The following is a 22,538-nucleotide window of genomic DNA, read 5'->3' on the forward strand; positions in this document are numbered from 1 at the left end:
TGTTTTCTCCTGCTCCGGAGGATAGGATTTGAACCCATGGCTTCAAGTTACAAGGAAGGAGATTCTGGCCATAGGTGTCAACTTTTCCCTTTTCTTGCGAGGAATCCTATTCGGAATAAGGGAATTTCCCTTTTAAAAAAGAGAAATGTTGACAGCTGTGATTCTAGCCTAAACATCAGGAAGAACTTTCTGATGGTAAGAGCCATTTGACAGCGGCACGGTCTCTGTCAGAAGACGGGGAACCTCTTCCTTCCTTGGAGGTTTTGAAGCAGAGGTTGGATGGTCATCCGCCAGGGATGCTTTAGTTGTTCCAGCATTGCAGGGGGATAGACGGCCCTTGTGGTCCCTTCGAAACCTACAGTTATTCGATTATAAAGTACAACAATTCCACATTCCTTTTTTTAACTACGTATTTATGGATAGAACTGTTTTGCTTTACAGGTGCATATTTTATTGCTTGTAGCCGACCTTGGGACTTTGCAGTGAAGGGGGACTAATGAGCCTAATAAAATTCAAACCGTTTCATATGTAAACGCAGTTCCAACTCTCATACAGATACATGCTGGGATAAATAGGGCTGTTTTGAGGGGGAGGGGGGCTTTATTCCATAAAAATCCCATTTCTTTTAAAAGAATAAAATAAAAATTATAGAATAAGAAACTACCTCTTTCCCCTCAGCTGCCATGTCTGTTTGTGACATCACTCACAGTCCTTACATAGCCAGGGATGGGAAAACATCTGTCCAACCCTACTAGGCCTCACGTTGTTTTTTTGGGGGAGGGCACTTGTTAATAAAGAAATGATGACTGAGGAGTCCCCTCACAGCCTTCCCCTGCATTTGCTAAATAACCACATCCCTCATTTGTGTTGTTGGGATAAATTTATATTACATTCCAATGAGCTTACAGAAGAATATATCTGATATACAGAAGAATATCAACAATCCAGCACAGATAATTTTACCCATGGTGTTTTGTTTTTCCAGAATCTGCTTAAACAGAAGGGAGAGGTCAGCAGTTACCAGTAAGGAAGGAAACATTCCTTCGAGAAGCTTCTCCCGAAATGGAAGGCACACAAGACTGTAATTCTCTTCTTTGGGAGGTGGCTGTCGTGTGGGTGGCCTTAGGAAGCTGAATGCGAAGGAGGCAGGTACCAGCCCTTTGGATTGCAGCAAGGACAACCTGGGAGCATCTCTCACCTGCTGTGATTGTACTTCCCCACTCTCCCATTCACTACCTCTGCACCAAGCCAAGAACAAAGACCAGCATCTCGTCCTTTGAGCCCCATGTTGGGCAAAAGATTCCTGCAGGGGGTTGGACTCGAAGACCCTTGTGGTCCCTTCTAACTCTACAATTCTATGATTCTGTGATCTAAGGGCATTGCTTTCAAGTGAACACATCATTCTCAGTGCCCTGAAACACATTTAAAAGGCATTCAAAGGTTTTTATAAAAATAATCTTTATAAAAAATAATAATTTATTAGTTTTCCAATTGAAATTGTCATATGATCTCAACAATCAAGCAGAAACCACCTAAAATGGCATGAGATATAAAGTCTTTCTTCCTGTTCCCGAGATATTTGAAGCTGTTAAAAGGGACCAAATGGGGAAATCCTTTCAATTCCTAAGAGGCAGTGAGTTGAGGGAGGCCAGGGCCACATCCACACCATTTGTTTAAAGTGCCGTGAAGCACTTTAAACACTCATGGCTTCTTACCCCAAAGAATTCTGGGAGCTATAGTTTGAAAAGGGTGTCCAGAGTTATTAGGAGACTCCTCTGTTCCCCTCCCAGAGCTACAACTTCCTGAGTGGTTTAACCACCCATCCTTCTTTCCAGAGAATTCTGGGAATTGTAGCTCTGGGAGGGGAACAGTGGGGTCTCCTAACAACTCTCAGCCTCCTTAACCACCTACAGTTCCCAGAATCCATGGGGGGAAGCCATGCCTGTTAAAGCGTCACAGCACTTCCAATGAACGGTGCAAATGTGGCCTAATGTTTCCTCCCCTCATTTTTGTCAAACTGCTTGTCTTGCTCCTGCATTATGGTATATAAGCTTCCATGAACCACAGCTCGTTTCATCAGATTGATGATGTGATCTTCTGAAACTCACAGCCACAGTAGGGAATGCAGAGGAGAAGAACAGACGCCATCACTTGCAACCCAGCAGATGTCCGCCTGCAGTCTCCCTTCAAAGCTCCTTCCCTCAGTTATGGCCACGGCCTTGTCCATTGCTCACTGTCAGTATTTCACATTCATTTCTCCGATGCAAATAGGGACATTCTGCCGTTCTCTTCATGACTTTCATGGCTGGTCTCGTGGAAAAGCTTGCCAACTCCGGAATTCCCTGAAAGGCAAAGGCAAACAGATGAGTGGGATGGCCACCACCTGACAGCGTTCACCCAGACACCTCCACTGGTTTCTGCCTGCCTAGGGCATTCACTGACATCATTTAAATGCAAACTCCACCAGCTTCCGCCTAGGGACATTCACCCGCTGCCGTTGAGCAACTTCCCTCCTCTGTTTGGCTGCCTGTTAACAAACAAGGCTTTCAAACCAGTTTGCATCCATTTCAGCCAGCATAGCCTTGCGACATCCACTAGCCTGAATGCAAACTCTTCCGGCAACCATCCACCACCTGCAGCCTTGCCAGGTCCATTGCCAGACGACGCCTGCTTCAGAGCTGAATATCAGCTGCCTTCAAGTAGCAATCCCACTAGCAAGTAAATTTTGAACTTGCCTTCTCCTTGATCCACAGCATTTCAGCGCTGGGTGATTGCCTCCTTCCGCCTGCCAGCTTGCTGCCATGGGGCAGGAGACCACTAGAGCTGAGTGCCACCACTGCTGCCTATTTGTCTTTGGGGAGGGCAGATTGCCTTGCCTTTTGCCTTGGCCAACATTTATACCCACTCAGCTGCCTTTTTTGTGTGTGTGACATCACAGTCAACAATGGTAGCAGCTGGGGAAGCATCATCATCACCCCCTCAGCCCTCACAATGGTGGGTATAGCTCAGCAACCATTGGCTTCTTGGTCTATTACCAAGGAGATATATAGCCAAAATCAGGTGGAGAAGGAAGAGCAACTGAAGAGGGAACACCATTCGCATTACACGGGACAGGAAGCCGCGGGTCTTGGGAGCAGTTGGGCTGGCACCACACCTGTCCTCTCGAATATCAGTGCCACTCTCAAGTCTCCAAGGTGGTCCTTCCACCAGCCTTGTTTTTAGATGTGCAAGGGTTTCTCTGGTCGCTGAGGACAGCCTCCCGAGTCCAGTTTGTCCACATCCTGCAAAAATGCACTTGTGTCCAGCTTTCCATGCGAGACTTTAAATTACTTAAGACTCCAGAAGCCGCTTCAGTTTCTTCCCAGAAACATGGACCTTCTCATGAGCTTCAACATAATCTCCTCCACCAGATCTGATGAGCAAGTGAGTGGAAATCTACAGAGTGTTGAGTTGTGGCTACCGTTCCAGAAGCTCTTTCTCCAGTTGCATTAATTCTCTTTGGCTCGTGAATTGCATGAGGATCAGCATTTCTTTATCCCAGCTTTTTTCTCCAAGGAGCTTGAGCTGGTATATATTGCAGCAAAAACAATGAACACAGCTACCTTGCCTACCAGAGAAGAGACTAAAGGAGCGCGCTTCTGGATGTTGTTGCTTACGGTATGAATAGCAGTTTGCAGACAGTGATCCAGGGGATCCTGGGAGACCTCACACATTGCCTGTGAGATTAGGATAGTAGATGCAATTGAAAAAGGCACTTTGTTTTCTGGATCTGCCACCTCTACAGTGGCTTGTTGGTGAATTGGAGGCACTGCTGGTGTCCTCTCTCCCTTCTTCCTGATGCACTCACCTCTTCTTCCCTGACAGAGGAAGTGCCATTTTGTGGTTTGCCTCAGGTGCCAAAATGTCTTGAGCTGGCCCTGCCAGCAGCCATAAGGCCCAACCAGTCTGGCAAGTGCTCTGTGTTAACAGTATGTGTACTCTGTAGAACATTTAAGAATTGTAGAGCCTTTTTGGCAGAAGAAGCAGGTTCAAATGCTTTGAATAAATAAAATCAGTGCTTTTTTCCTGGGGGAATGCAGGGGGTACGCATACCCCTAAACATGTTGTGAATCTTAGTTTGGCCTCATTGAAGGGCAGTATTTCAATGAGTTGGCAAATAAGAGTACCCCTAAACATTTTTAAGGAAAAAAGCACTGAATAAAATGACCCGCTGCAGCACAAAGGGGTTCCAAGGCAGATGCTCTGTGACTTCTCTTTAGGAAAGTCAATATGCAAAGTTCTTTAAATTCCTTCATCAGACTGAATGGGGATGAGGGGAAAGCTGGCATAGTGTGAAAGTCACAAAGTCTGCAGTTGCAGTAGTTTAAAGCAGAGTCCTGGGGGAGACTCGCAAGCTAATGAATTATTTATTATTCACTGGATTTATATACCGCCCTATACCGGGAGGTCTCAGGGCAGTTCACAGAATAAAATCAAAATATAAAACCACAAAATACGTAATCAAAAGAAAAACACCAACCCAATAACCACCCAGGTTATTGTCAGGCTGCAACCCTAATCCTAGTTACTTGGGAATAAGCTCCATAGAATTCAATGTGGCTTACTTCTGAGGAGCCATGGTCAGCAAATAACCATGGCACATGCCCTGATCGGAAATAGGGAAGTTGTTCCTACAAATCACCAACACAAAATATTTGTAATTTATTGTTTATTTTAATATACAAAAAAAGATAAATTTGAAATAGTTCTTTCTAGGTTTTTTCCTCCTATTTGTTGGAGCAGAGCTGCTTCACACAGGGCAAAAATACTACATTCATACTGGTTTATTCGGGCACCCTGAACTTAGCTGAAGCAGCAATACCCAAACTTGGCAGATCTAATTTCAAACATGAGACTCGTTTCTAAAATACCACAGTAAAAAGGAACAAAGATCCATTGCAAATTTATGAATTATGATACAATGTTTCAAAACATTTCCATTTCATAACTGCATACAGTGGATGTCTTCTTTAGGCCATCTTACATATGTATATCTATATTTATATATATAATATATATAAAAAATCAGCACAATCCAAAAGGGGTTACAGCAATGAGCTCAACTCTCTGTATACTTTTTTTGTGTTTGTGTGTGGATACTTTAATATAAATTTTGTTAAGTCAGTAGTACAAGCTATCTCTGGTCTACTTTTTTTATTTTAAGCTACAAGAGTGAAATATAACCTACAACATTTACGTTTCACGTATCTTGGTATACAAACAGTACATTGGAATTTGAGCCAGGACCAATAGTCATTTTAATTATTTCACCATCTGGTAGAGCTTTCTGCATTTATCAATTTCCTAAACTAGTTACTTAATTCTCATTTCTGAAGTTTGCCAAGAATTCAAATTGGAAATCTTGCGGGAACAGGTTACTGCAAACTCCTCTGTAGGCCTTCTATGTACAAGTTAAGTAACACAGCTTAATAAGACATAACTATTCATCATAAAACTGATACACACATCTCACTATGCTAGACTAGTTTTAGGACTTTATTTCCTTGAATAAAGCATACCATTTAGAAGTAGTTGATAAAAGGAATGATGGTTTTAAAAAAACAATAAAGAGTGCATTTCATTTTTTTGTGCCCCCTCCCTTCCAAATTTTGTTCTATCCTGTGACATTTACTATAAGCATCTAATGGTATAAACAATGCAGAAAGCTCTTTCCACAAGAACTGACAAACTGTACTTAAGTCAACTTTACAGTAGGAAATTCACCAAACTTAAGGACAAAATGTGACAAGTATTCACAGGTGAAAGACTGTAGGCTTCAGTTCTGATATTCAAATGGTGGTAGATTGGCAAGAGGAATGCCCTGGCTTTGTGCAAATGTAGGGGCATAGAACTGGAGACCAAGAAGCATGTTTTAAAATCCGCAGTAACCACCTTTTTGCGGTATCAGCAAGTATTACTATATGACAAAACTTTTAACTTCATAGGAAGTTTCGGAGGGGACAGGTAGCTCAGTCTCCCCTCCCCCTGTAACCACTAAAAGCTTCACAAATGTTTGACACTGATAATTTCGAAAGGCGTTGGCGGAGGCAAAAAAAAAAATTCTCTCCAACCTGCTGCGAATTTCAATTTTGATAGGAAGGTCTCTCTTATATTGGTAAAACAGCATGTCTCAATGACCAGGAATAAAAATTGTAAGACTGAACAGATTATTATTATTAAAAAACCCTGAACCATTCCCCCCCCCCCCGCTCCCAAAAAACCAAGATCAGTGAAAATAATGCTATAGATTTCCATTCCAGAGAAAATTGTAGTGCTGTTATTTGGAGAAGATCAGTCTCTACTAAAGGGCTCAATATGGATCGCCCCATGCTCTGTCCAAGTTGTACCCCTTTGGAACCTCATGTGCAGGGTCATGATAACCGGTGGCACCTATCCGCCATGTCAGATGTTCCAAGTACCTTTGACCAGATAACCAGGAAATATCTCCCAATAAAACACTGAACACAGTAGAAAACAAGGAAAGGAAGCACTTGTTCGTAACGCCCTCTCGCTGTACATACATCCAACACAATTAGAGCTTGACAAAAAAAAAAGCCCTTTTGGTTTAACTGGGAGTGGGGAAAGGAACCACAAGCTTCAAAAATGAAATGTAAGCTGCAATCCTTAGGGATCCATTTCCATTTTTTCCTTTCTGCATATAAATTATATAAAATATATAACTTATATAACACTTGTGTGTAGCATGGTTCCTTGTCTGCATATTTTACAATCTTGCAGTACAAATAAGATTCCAGAAAGCAACACTGTTATAATGTGAAGTTTGAGGTAACTGGTTCTTGAAATACCTGGATCACAGATTGCATCCAGAAACAACAATTGGATAATGAAAAAGCAGTTTCTCTTCCCCCCTCCCTGTAACATCCTGATGGCGGGGGGGGGGGAGGAATTAAAAAGAACTTACAGCAGTTGCTTTGCATGAAAATAAATGAAGGCACAAAGAAAGAGCTTTAGACTTCGGAAATGAAGAGCTAAAAATAATGTTTCCACAGTTGTGTCCTAATACAAAATGAAGAACTCTGTCCAAAATCAGGTTGTTTTTTTAAATTAAAGGGGGGGAGTGTAAGAAACAAAACATACTGACCAAGTTTTTAGACAATGAATTGGAAACTTTGTGTGTGTGTAAATGACAGATCAATGGATCCTAAATTTGACTACCAAGTGATGGGCCTATTCATTGTTAAAGTCTGGCAGCAGCCTGAGCACCAGAAGTATGCATAAGGAGGCTTCTGAAAAGACATTCACAATTTGCATTTTAGAACATGACACTCTGTGGTTTAAGCACTTTGCTGAGCTGCAATAGGAAGTTCAGCACCAAGAAGACTGCAAGGGGTTAAGCTGTCAGTCATAAAAATGGCACATAAAACTCATATTTCATCATGGTAATAGGCGACAGGAAAACCTTGTGTCGCCCCCTCCCTGCTGCTTTCCAAGCCAGCCAACAATCTGATGGAAAAGGATCATGTGACTGACCTTTCTGTGTGTGGGCTTCTTTGCTAGCCAGATACTAGATTAGCTTCCAAGCTGCTCTGGGCCCTCAAAGTAACCTAAGATTTTGAGCAAGGCTATCAGTTTCACCCTGAAATTCCAAGCTTAAATAGAAAATGCTTGGTTCAACAACTTCAGGTATCCAGAGTCATGAAATCAGCATCCTTGGAGTGAAAAACTGAGGGATATTCTATCTCAGCCATGTTGTCTAAGTAATCAATCTTTCGATGAAGAATTTAGAAGCACCTGGTGTGCACACATGCGCTCTCTTTCTCCTCAACAATTCTTCCCTTCTCTTTTTAGGGTTAACCGCTGTGTGTTGTCAGTTAAGGCTAGCCAAGGTTAGCTTTAAACTCAGTTTGCCAATAATGTTTAAACCTCAGTTGCAAATTCTGTTTCCCAGTTAACCATTGTTAGCGTTAACAAAACACTATACTATACTGAAAAGGGAAGGAATAATGGAATTTGTGGAGGAAATAAGTAGTGGGAGCACATGTGCCTGTAGGGTGCCCTTGATCTCATACCCATGGTTACTAGTTTGTGAAGTGCTGACTTTGCATTGGGATGCCGAGGAAGCAAAAGGTATTTTAGCTCTTTTGAAACTCTTGTTAGTTCACCATCTCTTTACTATGGGAAACTTGGCAGTGCCCCATTACTAACTGTCAAAAAATGAAACAGAAAGCTCCTTTACATTGCCTATTGCTTTAGTTACGGAAAGCAAAAGGCTAACTTTTATAACCCAGAGAAATTTGATTTGCAGATATTAATCAGTGCATTTCAGCAAGATGGGAAGAACTACCAAGAGCCAATTGCCAAAGGAATGCTGACAGAACATCTCTTTACAGATCATATTGTCAATGTGGTACATATAGTCACTATAAACAAAACTGCTGGCATGTTATGGAGCAGAAATCTGATTTACTGTGGTTTTCATAAATGCTTAATAGATAAGGCCACACAAATTACCACAAAATGCATCAAAATGTGTGTTTTCCATAAGGAATTTGTATGAAGGCTACACAAATATTTTTGTTGTTGTAGTGGTGGTAGAATCTTAAGGAGGCCATGAAAAAACAGTCAAAGTGTGGGGTTTTGTTTCTGTTTTCACAAAAGGGATTATATACAAGAGGAATACATAGTGAAGTCTACAAGTAAGTTGGCAATTCATGAATTCAGGCCACCTTTTCTCTAACTAGTTTTAAATCTGGCTTCTTTTTTTGCTGTGACTGCACAGGATTTTTGTTTTCCATTTTCCTTGTGGAAACAATTGGGCAATACTTGATGTTAGCCATACTCAAGAGCACAATACTGAAAAAGACTTAAGTCCATTAATTTTATTGAGTCTACTCTGATTAGTGTTGAATGTCATCCATTATGTTTTACAAAATAATTTGTGGTACGAAATAAATTTTTCAAACACAGTGCAGTTTTCATTCTTCAGGTGTGTATGTGTGTATTCAAAGGTCACTTCCCCTTTGTACAGTATAAACATTTTAAAATAGCATATTGAAATAATCAAGAAGCAAAACTCATAGTGCTGTATGTTTGTTTCTTAACTCTAAAAACATTAGTAGGACAATACTGCAACAGCATTATGATCATGCTTTTATATTGCATGAACACCCTTTAGAAAATTTGGATTTCTCACCTTTATTAAAAGCCCACAGCACCTACTGTAGCATATTACAATTGCTACCACAGGCAGAAAAATCAACAAGTGTTCTGCTATTCTAAACCAGAAAGAAGTACTGTACTTGTTTTGCTTTATAGCTGCCACTTTTGAAAAAAGACATCACTTTCATATTAACAAATTTCAAAAGGGAACAAAGAAAACACTGTTTTAATATTCTTAAATAAGCATAAACAGGTACTTATCAAGGAGTGACATTTAGAAGCCCAGCATAATAGCCATGTTTTAAAATATAAGCACAGTTAAGATTACTTTAATGCACTGTGGGCTGACAATACAGTGCTAATGCTGCAAAGATCTAGATTAGGGGTGAAAGCAATCTTGCACAGGAGATTTTGATATTGGTTACTGAAGAATGAAGGCTGCACCATAATTAATTTAACCCCTGTAGGATTTCTCTCTGTGTGAAGTGGGAAGATTTAGGAAGCTGAATAAGGTCCAATCTGCAATCCTATTCCCACTTAACCAGGGAGTAAGCCCCAATGAACTCAAATGAACTTACTTCTTAGTAACAATTGCACTGCAAGTATAGTCAATATTTCAGGAACCAAAGTAGTTTAAGATGCCCACAAAGGGTTGATTTAATGTTGGCAGCAGGTTTGGACTTAAACCAAAATTGTATTGGGGAAGAATTTACTCTCATGTACCAGTGGTGAACTATTTTATTGCTATACCAAGAAGCAGCTTTAAATCAGGTGTACAGAACCAGCTGAGGGACAGGAAGACTTAAAAGATACTACTGGGGATTCTGTGAAGTCTTTCATAGCGAAAGAAAGCTTTGATCAAACCAACTGAGAAAGCTGCATCGTATTGATGCTAAAATATTTTCTATCAGTTCATTAAACACATCTATCGGACACAAACGATGTTATATTGCCAGCGAGGTAGCTGATGTGCTAGGAACGAAGGACACAAGACAGGATGTTTGTGAGCAACAGGCATGCTTATAGCTGACCACCAAGTTTTGCTTAACCAGCCAGTGACAAAATGATCTGTAAGGAGCAGAGAGATGCCATCAACAGGTATGAAACAGTTAATTTTGGTGAAAAAAATCTATTTGTGCGTCCTGCAGTAAAACAAGTTTAATGCAACTGAGAGTGGGAGGTGTGGACATCCTTCTCCCTTCCCATAAAGGGAAGGTTGAAGTTGTTGTCTAGTAGGCTATAAAACTCATATGGCACTTTCAATAAATACTTTAAAGCTTCTTAAAGAAACCAGAAGGTTGTGTGTTTGCTTCTAAAGAAGAGAAAAGCAACTGCTGTAAACCAAGCCTGTTTTAGCCATCACATAAATAACACTGCGAGAAAATAAAAAAGGAAATCCAAAGCAGCAGAGTTCTTACAATAATTAAAAAACAGCACATCTCTTTCTCCACCATCATTAACAACCTGGATCATTAAATCTCACATTTAAGAAGATATATAGGTTCGAGGTGTATTTAAGCTTAATTGTTCTTATTTCACTTCATCCTCTCCAAAGCTTCTGCCATTCCTCTTTACAACATCAATCACAAAGATAAAGTTACTTTGGGTCTTTTACACAAATTGTTAAATTGTCCCAGTTTGAGCCTGTTTTACCGTAAATGCGACCAAATTCAGCCCAATCAGTTCAAAGTTGGGACTTTCCGAGTGCTTAGCTCTCACCCTGCCTTCTTGGGGATAGCAAAAGGAAGGGGTTGTTAAAACACTACACAAGCCACAATGCCTGGTGGGTCATACAAATTGTGCAGCCCTCTCCACATTTTGCTCCGCAAAGGAGAGCAAACTTAACACTCTGTGTTCCGAAATTACAGAGCGAATCCCAAGTCAGGTTTGTGAATCTAATAAGTGTAGTTAAATTCAATATAAAAACACAGTGAAAAAGAGTAAATGGGGAAAGGCTTTGCCTTAAAAAGCTACACGTGCCTTAACTTCTTGTAGTATTTCAGCCAATAAAACAATTCTTGTGTTTTAACCATTAGTGTTCAGATTTAGGCTCAAACATGACAGCCTTTAAGAATTATGGGTGGAGGCAACCTAAACATCAACTCTGAATACATTTGATCCTTAAAAGTAAATCACACTGGTTTCAGTGGAGTTTACTTCCAAGTAAGTAAAATTTAGAATTGGTGTGGAAGATGCATGTTTAAGCACTGTCGAGTCTAAAACTGGTTTGGATGTTCAAAAGATGCAGAGGGAGAGGGAGTGACTGCTGCTGATTCTCACTCTTCTGGACCTCGGTTGTTCCCCCAAGGCAAGGGGTGCAATGCCCAACCCCCAGCAATGAAAATGCACCCCCACACTTTGAATTGCACCTGGAAACATAGAGACACTTGCTCTTTCCTAAGCAATGTCAAAAACAACTCTGTACTGTTTTTATGGGGGACGGGGAAGAGCATTCCTTTGCAGGACATCTGCCTCATCAAATCCATCCAGCAGTAAGCCTGCAATTTTATTTTATTTTTTGGAACCGTCTAATTTACAGGTAGTGAAACTGCCTTGGCAGAAATGGGCTGGGTCTCCAAGAACATATCCAAAGGTAATTTTTAATACTAGTATCGTCCTGTGGCAGGTAGTGAGTGTAAATAAGACAACTTTCTTTTGCGGATTGATGTTGCAGCCAGAGGAAAAAGTTAAAATCTCATGAGAACAAAACGAAAAGATGCACTGACCTTTCACTAAAACAGCTTGTGCTCCCCACTGCCCTCCAAAAGTAAGAGAATGGAAACAGCCTTTGCAAAGAACAGTGAATAATGCCCAGAAACCTTTTTTATAGGCAGTTATTCTAAAACCGTTTACACTTATTTACAATGGTGCTTTATAAAAAACAAAAACAGAAAAACAAAAAAATAATAATGGTAGCACTTCCTAAAATATTTTGGAACTTTTTTTTAAACTTTTTAAAACTTTTTTTAAAACTCCCTTGTCATAAAAGCCAACTTACATTAAAATATACATACTACAAGACAACACAACTAACAAAATATATAATAAAACTCATACAAGTAGAAAATTCTGAGGTATTTCTGGTTTGAGGTGATCTGTGGTCGTGAAGTTTTTTCAAAACTTTTTTTTTTTTCAGTTTTAAACCTCGGAAGCCACGTAATGCGTATGTGTGTTCTAATTTTTTTCTTCTTTTAAAAAATCATTGCATGGTTTGCAAGTTAAAAAAATATTTAAACGTTGAATCAGCAGCATTAGGAACATTCACTGATTAGAGCGAGTTTATGGCATAAATAGAATCAACCGTATTGAAAATACGCACCACTGTTAAGATGAAAGAGTTGGGTGACAGAGTTCAGAGAACGAAGAATCAAGAAGAATCAACTTGGAGGTTTGTCAACCGACGGCGAACCTTGGCCTGGGTGTGACAGGCCCCAATAGGACAATGGAACTTACTTCCGAGCAATGTATACCAATATGCTTAGGATTGGGGCCGAGAAAGTACAAATGATCAGCTACACCAGGCTACAAAAATGAAGCTGAGCTAGAAACCCCCGTTTCAAAGTGGTTTAAGTGTCATGGCTTCCATTCAAGAAGTCTGGGAAATGTAAGCGCTGGGAGCCATTAATGCTCAAAATAAAATAGAAGCCCACCGAACCACACACTCTGCCCTGACAATTTCATTGGAGATACCAAAAGAAGCTGAAAAGATCTGGAATGGGTTTAAATCTGTCACACAGATGTGCTCCAAGACAAGAGTAGACAACATGGTTATCTCCACATATTCAATCCACATCGGCCAACCCACTGAATAAAGCACATTTCCTTGGAAATGCGGGTACATCAGGATATAACAGCTGAAATGCAGAACCTTTAAGAATTTCACTAGCGGTGGTTCATATTTACTTGGAAGTAAGGCCTATTGCTCAGTGGGATTTGCAAGGAAATCAGTTTCCGATCACAGCATTACACACTAAGAACCTGTTGCAGGCATTAACGGTCTTCTATTTTAGCTTACATGTTTTGTTTTCCCTTGTATTTTTATTTGAAAACGGACTTTTAGAAACTCCAAACGTTGCTCCAATCGGACGCCGCGTGGGAAATTTGCCCAATGCAGCAATTCAGCCCCAAGACCGCATTCTCTGAACTTTTTTTTAAAGATAGAGGGGTTTTCTTTTTCCTTTATTTAAATACCACTGAAGCCTGAGGTAACGAAAGGACCTAATTCCGCCGACGATTCGCTGCGACCCAACTTTCTCCGTGCTCCGCAGCAGTTTTAATACTCTTGCCTCAAAACTTGCCCCTTCCTCTCATGAACTGTTTACCTGAGAAGTAGCTCCCAAAGCAGGGTTTTCTCCAGAATGCTGCCAGAGTTCAACGTCTCTCTCTCCTCTCCCAAGTCCCAATACTAAACTTTTCCCTTTCGATTCTATGCCATCAAAGAGTGAGCGTTCTTCTTGGCTCCTCTCCCACTCCCCGCCTCCCCCCCTCACCCCCACATTACGGCGACACCCGTTACACCCGTAAAAGACACGTCTGCTTTTGTTTTCTTTTTTTCCTTCTTTTTTTCTTTTTTTTTTTTAAGCTCGCTGTCAAAAATAGAAAAGGAACAACGGAAAAAGAAAAGTCGCGGGGTGTGAGAGTCTTGTTATGAGGTGTGAACTTATGTAACAGTCTTTTTAAGCTTGCAGCAGGTCCTTGCAGATGGGTAGGTTTTTGTTTGCTTGGTAACGCCGATGCCTCGCGTAGAAAAAACAGACCGGACAAAAGAGAAAACCCAGAAAACAGGATCATTATTATTATTTAAAAAAGGGAAATAAAAGTGAGTCCATTGAGGTCTTGAGGTACCTGCACCGTTATCTGCATTCATTAGTCGGCACCCGAATGCTTGCTGAGATGTCCTCGTTTTCCTCCCCTCCCCCCCTCGTTTTAATACAGTAGAGCAATGCGCTGGTAAAATTGATCCAGTCAAAATAATAATAATAAAAACATCAACGACAATAATAATAACAATAATAATAATAACAATAAAAAGTCAAGATTAAAATAGCAGCTGCATTCGTGTGTGTGTGTGTGTGTGTGTGTGTGTGTAAATGTATGTATATGTGTGTGTGTGTGTGTGTGTATGTTGGATTGTGGTTTAACTTCTTTCTTTTTTAAAAAAAATCCAGTGAGTCTGGAAAGACCACAAAAAATAAAACAAAAAAACGTGAACCAGGCTTTAGATACTTGACTCTTTGGGCAACAAGTCCACGTTGGTGACAGAGGTCACAATGGAAACGAGGCAGTCCGAGGTAGGGCCGTTTACTGATTTGCGTATCTGAGAAATCCGCTCCTCTACGCAACCTGCCGAGAGGCGTGCCTCTGCGTCGTGGTCCCAGCATTCTTCTATCGTGACACAAAGCTGTGCCAAACCCTGGAGACAGAGGGTAAGAGGACAGGGGTGTTTAGCTCAGAGGACACCAAGGGTGGAGTTAGGAACAGCATTAAGCATAGAATCCCACTTCTCTTCCCATCCCTGCTGACCCTGCCTGGTCGCTGCTAGGTGCTGCTTCCTCAAGCTGGGATAAAAACTGGCGCCGATTTCTTCATGTTTATGAAAGGCGAACCATATCACATTTATATATTTCAATTTACTCATTTTGGAACATTGATCACCCACTTAACTATTGAAGGAAAACCTCTAAGTGGTGTGCAATATGTAAAAGAACAATACAAAACTGTTAAGAGTCAAAATTTGTGGAGTCCGGCTTCAACGATCGGATTCAGTGGTCAAGAAAAGCCAGAATGATTAAAGGGATGTCTAAAAACAGACAAGAGGAGCTTCCTATGCAGCAGAGAAAAAACAGCAGACACGGGCTTACTGCTTTAAGTGAGATCTAGGCCTTTGTGGCATGTTCTACAGATACTATTTTTTCAACCAACACAAACAATCTACCAGTCTGGGGAATTTATTTCATTAGTTTAGCTCTCTTTTATTTTTCTTATGTCTAAATGGATGCCCAGAAGTGTTCTAAGGAACTGCATCCGTATATTAATTGGACCAAAACCCAGAAATGGCTTATAAAACAACGGCAACAGCAGCAGCAACAATATAAAGCGGGTTTCCTGGTTCTACACAAAATCAACCCCTCAGAAAAACTCGTCACTTAGGCCAAGACCCAAAGAACTTTCTATGTAGACAGAGGCTTGAAAATGCTTCTCCCTGAGAAGCATTTTACATCTTTGTAAAAAAAAAAAAAAAGCATTTTACATCTTTGTAAAATTGGACCTGATTTTACATCTCTGAATCCTCTGAATTTCTGTTTCATTCATTTTCATGGTGTTTCTTTCATATATGTGCTTTCCCTTGCTCTTACCTGTGTTTATTTCTATATTACATTTTTAAATGTTAAATGCTGTAAAGATGCTTTTAAACAGATAATAAAATACATAAAAGCTGAGGAGACACACACACACACGAGAGAGAGAGAGAGAGAGGAGTGTGTGTGTTTGTGTATAGACAAACAGGCCTGCCACCCACATCACATTACATCACAATCTGCTTTTTAAAGTCCCCTCAGATTAGAACAAATGAACGAAGAAAGCTGATGTAAAAAGAAAACACGGATCCAAATCTCTGCACAGTGCTTGGAACTAATTCAAGGTTCCTCGAATTCAAGCCACATTATAATTTGAAATAGGTTTTCTTCTTTTAAATCCAACTAGAGAAACCAGGAGGACCTGCTAATCTCCCTTTCTCCTCTTCTTGCTCCTCTCACTGCAATCCTAACGGCTACTCAGAACCACTGCAAATTAAGGCAATGCTAATAGTAATACTGAAACTAATACTAAAGGCATTACCTTTAGTACCTTTAATACTAAAGGTAAAGGACCCCTGGACGGTTAAGTCCAGTGAAAGATGACTATGGGGTTGCGGTGCTCATCTTGCTTTCAGGCCAAGGGAGCCGGCGTTTGTCCACAGACAGCTTTCTGGGTCATGTGGCCAGCAGGACTAAACCGCTTCTGGCACAACAAGACATCGTGATGGAAACCAGATCGCACAGAAATGCCATTGACCTTCCCAACACAGTGGTACCTATTCATCTACTTGCCCTGGCGTGCTTTCAAACTGCTAGGTTGGCAGTACTAATACTACCACTACCGGTAGTAATAATAAACCCCACCAAATTTTAATCTACAGTGGTACCTCGGGTTAAGAACTTAATTTGTTCTGGAGGTCCGTTCAAAACCTGAAACTATTCTTAACCTGAAGTACTACTTTAGCTAATGGGGCCTCCCGCTGCCGCCACCGCGCTATTTCTGTTCTCATCCTAAAGCAAAGTTCTTAACCCGAGGTACTATTTCTGGGTTAGTGGAGTCTGTAACCTGAAGCGCCTGTAACCTGAAGAATCTGTAACCTGAAGCGCCTGTAACCCCAAGGTACCACTGTAGAGGGTTTTGTCTCTTTTTAATGCTGTAAGTCAAAAACTTGTGATTGACTTGAATGGGGCTTCCTGCTCTACAGCGCGGTGCTTTTTGAACCTAGTTGCTAGAGAAGGGATTTAAACAGTATTAATGAGAAAGGACATACAGGGTGTTTAAGCCAGTGATCCTTGAATGCAGGGCGCATCTTCTTGTGAACCACCACTTCCTGTAAGTCCTCGAGTGATGGATGCTGACCGATCTCCTCTTCGAAAGGCAGCATATACTCATCTACCGGACCTGAGTTTGAATAGGAAGGAGAACATCATTATGTGGCAGAGCTCCTTGGAAGAGACAGAAAGCTCTAATTCATTGTGACCTATGGCTGTGTACACATTACCAGCTTAAAACAGATAATAACAATAACAATAATAATTTATTCTTTATACCCCACCCATCTGGCTGGGTTTCCACTCTGGGCGGCTTCCAACAAAACACTAAAATACAATAACCTATTAAACATTAAAAGCTTCCCGAAACAGGGCGGCTTTCAGATGTCTTCTAAAAGTTTGGGTAGTTATTTTTCTCTTTGACATCTGATGGGAGGGCGTTCCACAGGGCGGGTGCCACTACTGAGAAGGCCCTCTGCCTGGTTCCCTGTAACTTGGCTTCTCGCAGTGAGGGAACCGCCAGAAGGCCCTCGGCGCTGGATCTCAGTGTCCGGGCTGAACGGTGGGAGTGGAGACGCTCCTTCAGGCATACTGGACTGAGGCCATTTAGGGATTTAAAGGTCAGCACCAACACTTTGAATTGTGCTCGGAAATGTACTGGGAGCCAGTGTAGGTCTTTCAGGACCGGTGTTATATGGTCTCAGTGGCCGCTCCCAGTCACCAGTCTGGCTGCCGCATTCTGGATTAATTGCAGTTTCCAGGTCACCTTCAAAGGTAGCCCCACGTAGAGTGCATTGCAGTAGTCCAAGCGAGAGATACCGTATTTTTCGCTCTATAACACGCACCTGACCATAACACGCACATTGTTTTTAGAGGAGGAAAACAAGGGAAAAAACATTCTGAATGAAACAGTGGATGTATAATTTTTGTGCTTCATGCTGTGGCCACAGACATGTGATCTGATGGTGAATTTGGGCTGACCCAATGCAAAAATCCTGAGAATCCCTGTGCATCCATGGTTTGTAACCACGTTTTTGCACCATTGCAGCCCCAGGCAACAGTGGGTGCGTGATTTTTGGGGGGCAGGCTGTAGCCATGGACATGCTATGTGCTCCGATGGTGAATTTGGGCTGACCCAATGCAAAGATCCTGAGGATCCATGTGGATCCATGGTTTGTAACCACGTTTTTGCACCATTGCAGCCCCAGGCAACAGTGGGTATGTGATTTGGGGGGGGGGCAGGCTGTAGCCATAGACATGCTATGTGATCTGATGGTGAATTTGGGGTGACCCAATGCCAAAATCCTGAGAATTCCTGTGGATCCATGCTTTATAACCACATTTTTGCACCATTGCAGCCCCAGGCAACAGTGGGTGCGTGATTTTTTTGGTGCAGGCTGTAGCCATGGACATGCTATGTGATCTGATGGTGAATTTGGGGTGACCCAATGCAAGGATCCTGATAATCCCTGTGGATCCATGCTTTTTAACCACATTTTTGCACCATTGCAGCCCCAGGCAACAGTGGGTGCGTGATTTTTGGGGGGCAGGCTGTAGCCATGGACATGCTATGTGATCTGATGGTGAATTTGGGGTGACCCAATGCAAAGATCCTGAGGATCCATGCTTTGTAACCACATTTTAAGTGGGAAGCGAAGGAAAAACAAAGAAGGGACATTAGAGGGGTGTGCAGAGAAGCAGCTGGCTAAGAATGCAGGAGAGGGATTTAACGGGAGGGAGGAAAGAAAGGCAAAAGTTTCCCCCCACCCAAGCCAGCCATCTCTCTCTCTCTCTCTCCCTCCCTCTCTCTCTCTCCCTCCCCCCCTCTCTCTCCCTCCCCCTCCCCCCTCTGTCTCTCCCTTCCCCCCTCTCTCTCCCTCCCCCTCAGCAGCACCGGAGCTTGCCTGAAGGGGAGGGGCTTTCCCTGCTCTTTGTTCCGTTTCAGCAAACACAGCAACGAAACAGAGGGGGGGTGGGCAGTAAGACCCTGAGGCAGAATGCAGGAAAGCAGCCGCTTCCTCTTTTCAGGTTTCGTTTCTCCGTGCAGCGTGCAGCGCTGCGATTTGATTTTTGCATGCTTTTTCGGCTCCAGGGACCACACATTCGCTCTATAACACGCACAGACATTTCCCCTTCCTTTTTAGAAGAAAAAATCTGTGTGTTATAGAAGGAAAAATACGGTAACTAGAGCTGACTTGTTCACTTTTTCTCAGTTTGGATCAAAGCTGGGAGTTTTTTTTGGGGGGGGGCAGAACCACATCGAAACATAAAATTTCATAAGAAGTAACAGGATAGATGCAGGATGAATATGGATTATGGCTAACATCATGGAAGTGAACTGGATGAAGAGTAAGCTGGAATATGTACACTGCCTAAGTCTCCACAGCAACACCAGAAAGTGGTAAAGATCACATTTCACACATACATGCAGCTCCCTCTATCAGAACTCTAGTTATCCAAGATCTGTTACCCAAATAATTATATCCAAACTTCAGTACATGAATGGCTGGCTCTGATCTCCAAACAGCCATTTAAGTTGGCTTGGTTTCCCCAAACCATAGTTTCAGTATCTACCATTTGTCTGGGCTTGGACAAGTAACTGCATTTAGCAGAAAACAAAAGCAAAAGTTTCCAATCTCATCTTTGTGACCCTGCTGAAAGAGAAGAGGGAAGTGTACAAGCCCAGGACTCACCCACTCTCATTCCCATAGCACTAATTAGGAGCATTATATCTCAATGCAGGCACTAGCCCGAAGAGGTACCTTCCTTCCCTTGGTACAGAACAGACTGTTCCCTTTATGTATTTAGATTCAGAGCTTATTTTTCAGTCATCTAGCACTCCAAGTGTCTTACAGTCAGTAATTAAAGCAAAGGTACAATACTACAAAAGACAATAAAACATACTGAAGGTTAAACCAACCGTTTAATCCTAATATTGTCTCTTAAAATGAATATGAATAAAATAGGTCAATGAACTCAGAAGGCTCAAAAGGGCCCAGTATGCCTGAACTAGTGCTTTCCAACTGATTAAAGAAATATTGTTAATTAATCACACAAATTTTAGGTGACCGACCAATTAATCTATTCGGTTTGCATGTGAGTAATTCTGGCTTGAGTAAATTTAGTAGTATAGGACATAAAAATAGAGGGAGGAAGTATACTATCTGAACTGAAAGCCTAGAATTAAACAGATAAGGAGAAAACAGGCCGTTCTCTAAAACAACAATTACTTATAATCTCTGGAGGTCCTTAAATTAAATCAAGAAAGTTCCTAAATGTTGCATATGAAGGGAAAGAGCCAACATGTGTGACTGCACAGATAGCACGAAGAAAAATTACTTATTATTTCGAGTTTCTAGTGGTCATTAAATTGACCTTTTGCAGTAGGCAGTACAAAGTTTGCAACCCTTTTGACTACTTCTACATTTCTGGCTCTCAAGAAGAGTGCAATATTGTAAAAGTTCTTGTGTAACCCCAATACATAACTATATGGAGAAAATGTTATCTGCCATATTGTTGTGCATTCATATGGGAATTTTCTCCGTGATCTTAGGTATTATTATTGTTGTTGTTGTTGTTGTTATTTACTATTTCTTAATTCGCCAAACCTTTATTAGGCATTACAAGTATAGGCCATCATAAAACATCCACATATAAAATTTTAAAATATATACAACTGAAGAGCCTCGTAAAATATATATCAACAAGGATTTTCATTGGGATTTCTTCCCGCTAAATAGTGCCACTCACCACTCTAAGAGATGCTATTGACGAAAACTCAGCCACCCTTGTAGTTAGGTAAAGGTAAAGGGACCCCTGACCATTAGGTCCAGTCATGACCAACTTTGGGGTTGCGGCACTCATCTCGCTTTATTGGCCATGAGGGAGCCATGTGGCCAGCATGACTAAGCCACTTCTGGTGAACCAGAGCAGTGCACGGAAACGCCGTTTACCTTCCCGCCGGAGCAGTACCTATTTAACTACTTGCACTTTGATGTGCTTTCGAACTGCTAGGTTGGCAGGAGCAGGGACCGAGCAACGGGAGCTCACCCCGTCGTGGGGATTCGAACCGCCGATCTTCTGATCGGCAAGCCCTAGGCTCTGTGGTTTAACCCACAGCACCACCCACGTCCCTCCCTTGTAGTTACTTCTGGGTTAATGTCAGACAGATAGAATCTGAGATTTACTATTTCATAAAAGTTTATATACCACTTAATTGTTTGGGGGAAACCTTAAAAGTGGAGACTAAGGGGGTCCCCACTCTGCTGGAAACATTCCAGCTGGGCAAAGGCATTCCCAGAATTTCCTGGAAACCAGAGACAGCGGAAGTAACTCCAAAGATAGAGATTGTGATACTCACCATCAGCTGCTTTGCACCTGGAGACCAACTCCCACAAGACTAGCCCCATGGCGTACATGTCTATTCTGAGGAAGGCGTCTCTCTGGAAGTTTATTGCTCCCTCTAACACCTCGGGAGCCATGTATCTTCTTGTTCCCACCTGAGTCAGAAAGAGGAATCAGCCACTGAGACCAAAGTGGCAAATACAGAACCCCCATCCTTAAAACGGTGGAGATTTTTCTTCTTTCTTTAATTTATACCATACTTTTCTGTTTTGCGGGACTCAGATTTCAGAAAATGGGGGGAGATCACACAGGGTTGTTGAGCTTTTGGGAGGGGGTGGGAATTGCTGTAAATCGCCACAAAATCCACCTCCCATCTGCCGATCGCCCGCCCAACTGCCGCAGCATCAGCCAATCAACACCACCCACTGATGCAGCAACCAATCACACACACAACCGCCGCTAACGGACGCAGCAGCAACCAAACAAACGTCCACCCTATTCACTACCCATGTATAAGACGACACCAGTTTTTGTGCATGATTTTTCAAGAAAAAAATATAGTCTTATACACGGAAAAGTACGGTAGTTATCATTTGCAGAAGGAGGTGGAGGAGCAAGACTTTCCCATATCCTATGTAGGGCTTCCCTCCCCCTTCCAACTTGAGTCATGAATCTCGTCATAAAGCATTCTTCACATTCAGCACTGCAGGAAATTTGGGGGGGGGGGCATACTGTAGGGGGGGTGTTTGTGTGGATGTGTCAGTACAGAGCTGAATGGGTGGCAGCGCTGTCTCCATCTGCACATCCCAAACAAAGAACTTTTGAATAGTCAAAGAGTATCCTGCAACATTGAATGTCAGCTTCTAGTTTGCGCAGTTTGCTAGCTGTATTTTGACTGGGCTGACCGCTGGGACGAGCCACTGAGAGCTCTTAGCATCTGCAGCAGAATGAGGCGGAAAAGCGGACCGCACTACGCCAGCCAGTTTCAAATGTTTTGCCACATCAAAGAACGTGCCAGCAAAACAACAAACAAACACGTCACAGAGAAAGGTCCCAGGGTAACCCACTCACTGTTGTGCCTAGTATTCGCCTTGCAGGGAGTTGGATTCTTAAATATATCATATAAACACACAAACACATCTTTTTGTGATTGTAATCATTGCTACTGAGTGCTATCACCACTATTTCCTTTGCGGATCATGGCAGTCGTTTGGTGTTGGCACCCATGGCACTTTTGTCAAGATGCGAGTGCTGGCATCTCTCTCTCTCTCTCTCTTTTGACCAACCCCCCCCCCCCCATTCTACAGGTGAACAAATAATTTTTAAAAATAAAATAATTGGAAGCATTCAAAACATGGAAGCGTCAGTGGTTGACTAAAGTGGCAAGAGGCCCATTCTGCCAATTGAGGACTTTAGCACCTGATTCTGCTCCACATGTAGTCCAGGGACTCTGCTGGACAGCAC

General features: G+C 42.0%; 2 protein-coding genes across 3 annotated transcripts in view; one reads left to right on the plus strand and one right to left on the minus strand.

Annotated features, from left to right (window-relative positions):
- The window catches only part of LOC310827694 (uncharacterized protein), a 940,809-nt gene that overhangs the window by 882,080 nt on the left and 36,191 nt on the right, over nt 1-22,538 (plus strand). The window lies entirely within an intron of this gene.
- The window catches only part of ACVR2B (activin A receptor type 2B), a 140,492-nt gene continuing 120,879 nt past the window's right edge, over nt 2,926-22,538 (minus strand). Inside the window, exons 9-12 of one of the 2 annotated variants that reach the window (XR_014556492.1) lie at nt 21,091-21,229; nt 16,730-16,860; nt 13,214-14,572; nt 2,926-13,137 (exon numbers count right to left, since the gene is read on the minus strand). Coding sequence is in view for 1 of the 2 variants with exons in the window: in XM_083704230.1 (XP_083560356.1) it covers nt 14,378-14,572; nt 16,730-16,860; nt 21,091-21,229 (465 nt within the window). In the remaining variant the exon portion in view is untranslated. Of the gene's footprint in view, nt 14,573-16,729; nt 16,861-21,090; nt 21,230-22,538 lie in introns of both variants that reach the window. The other variant, XM_083704230.1, reaches the window with a different exon arrangement.

Source organism: Podarcis gaigeae, assembly GCF_964106915.1.
Source record: "Podarcis gaigeae genome assembly, chromosome: 12".
NCBI classification, from domain to species: Eukaryota; Metazoa; Chordata; class Lepidosauria; order Squamata; family Lacertidae; genus Podarcis; species Podarcis gaigeae.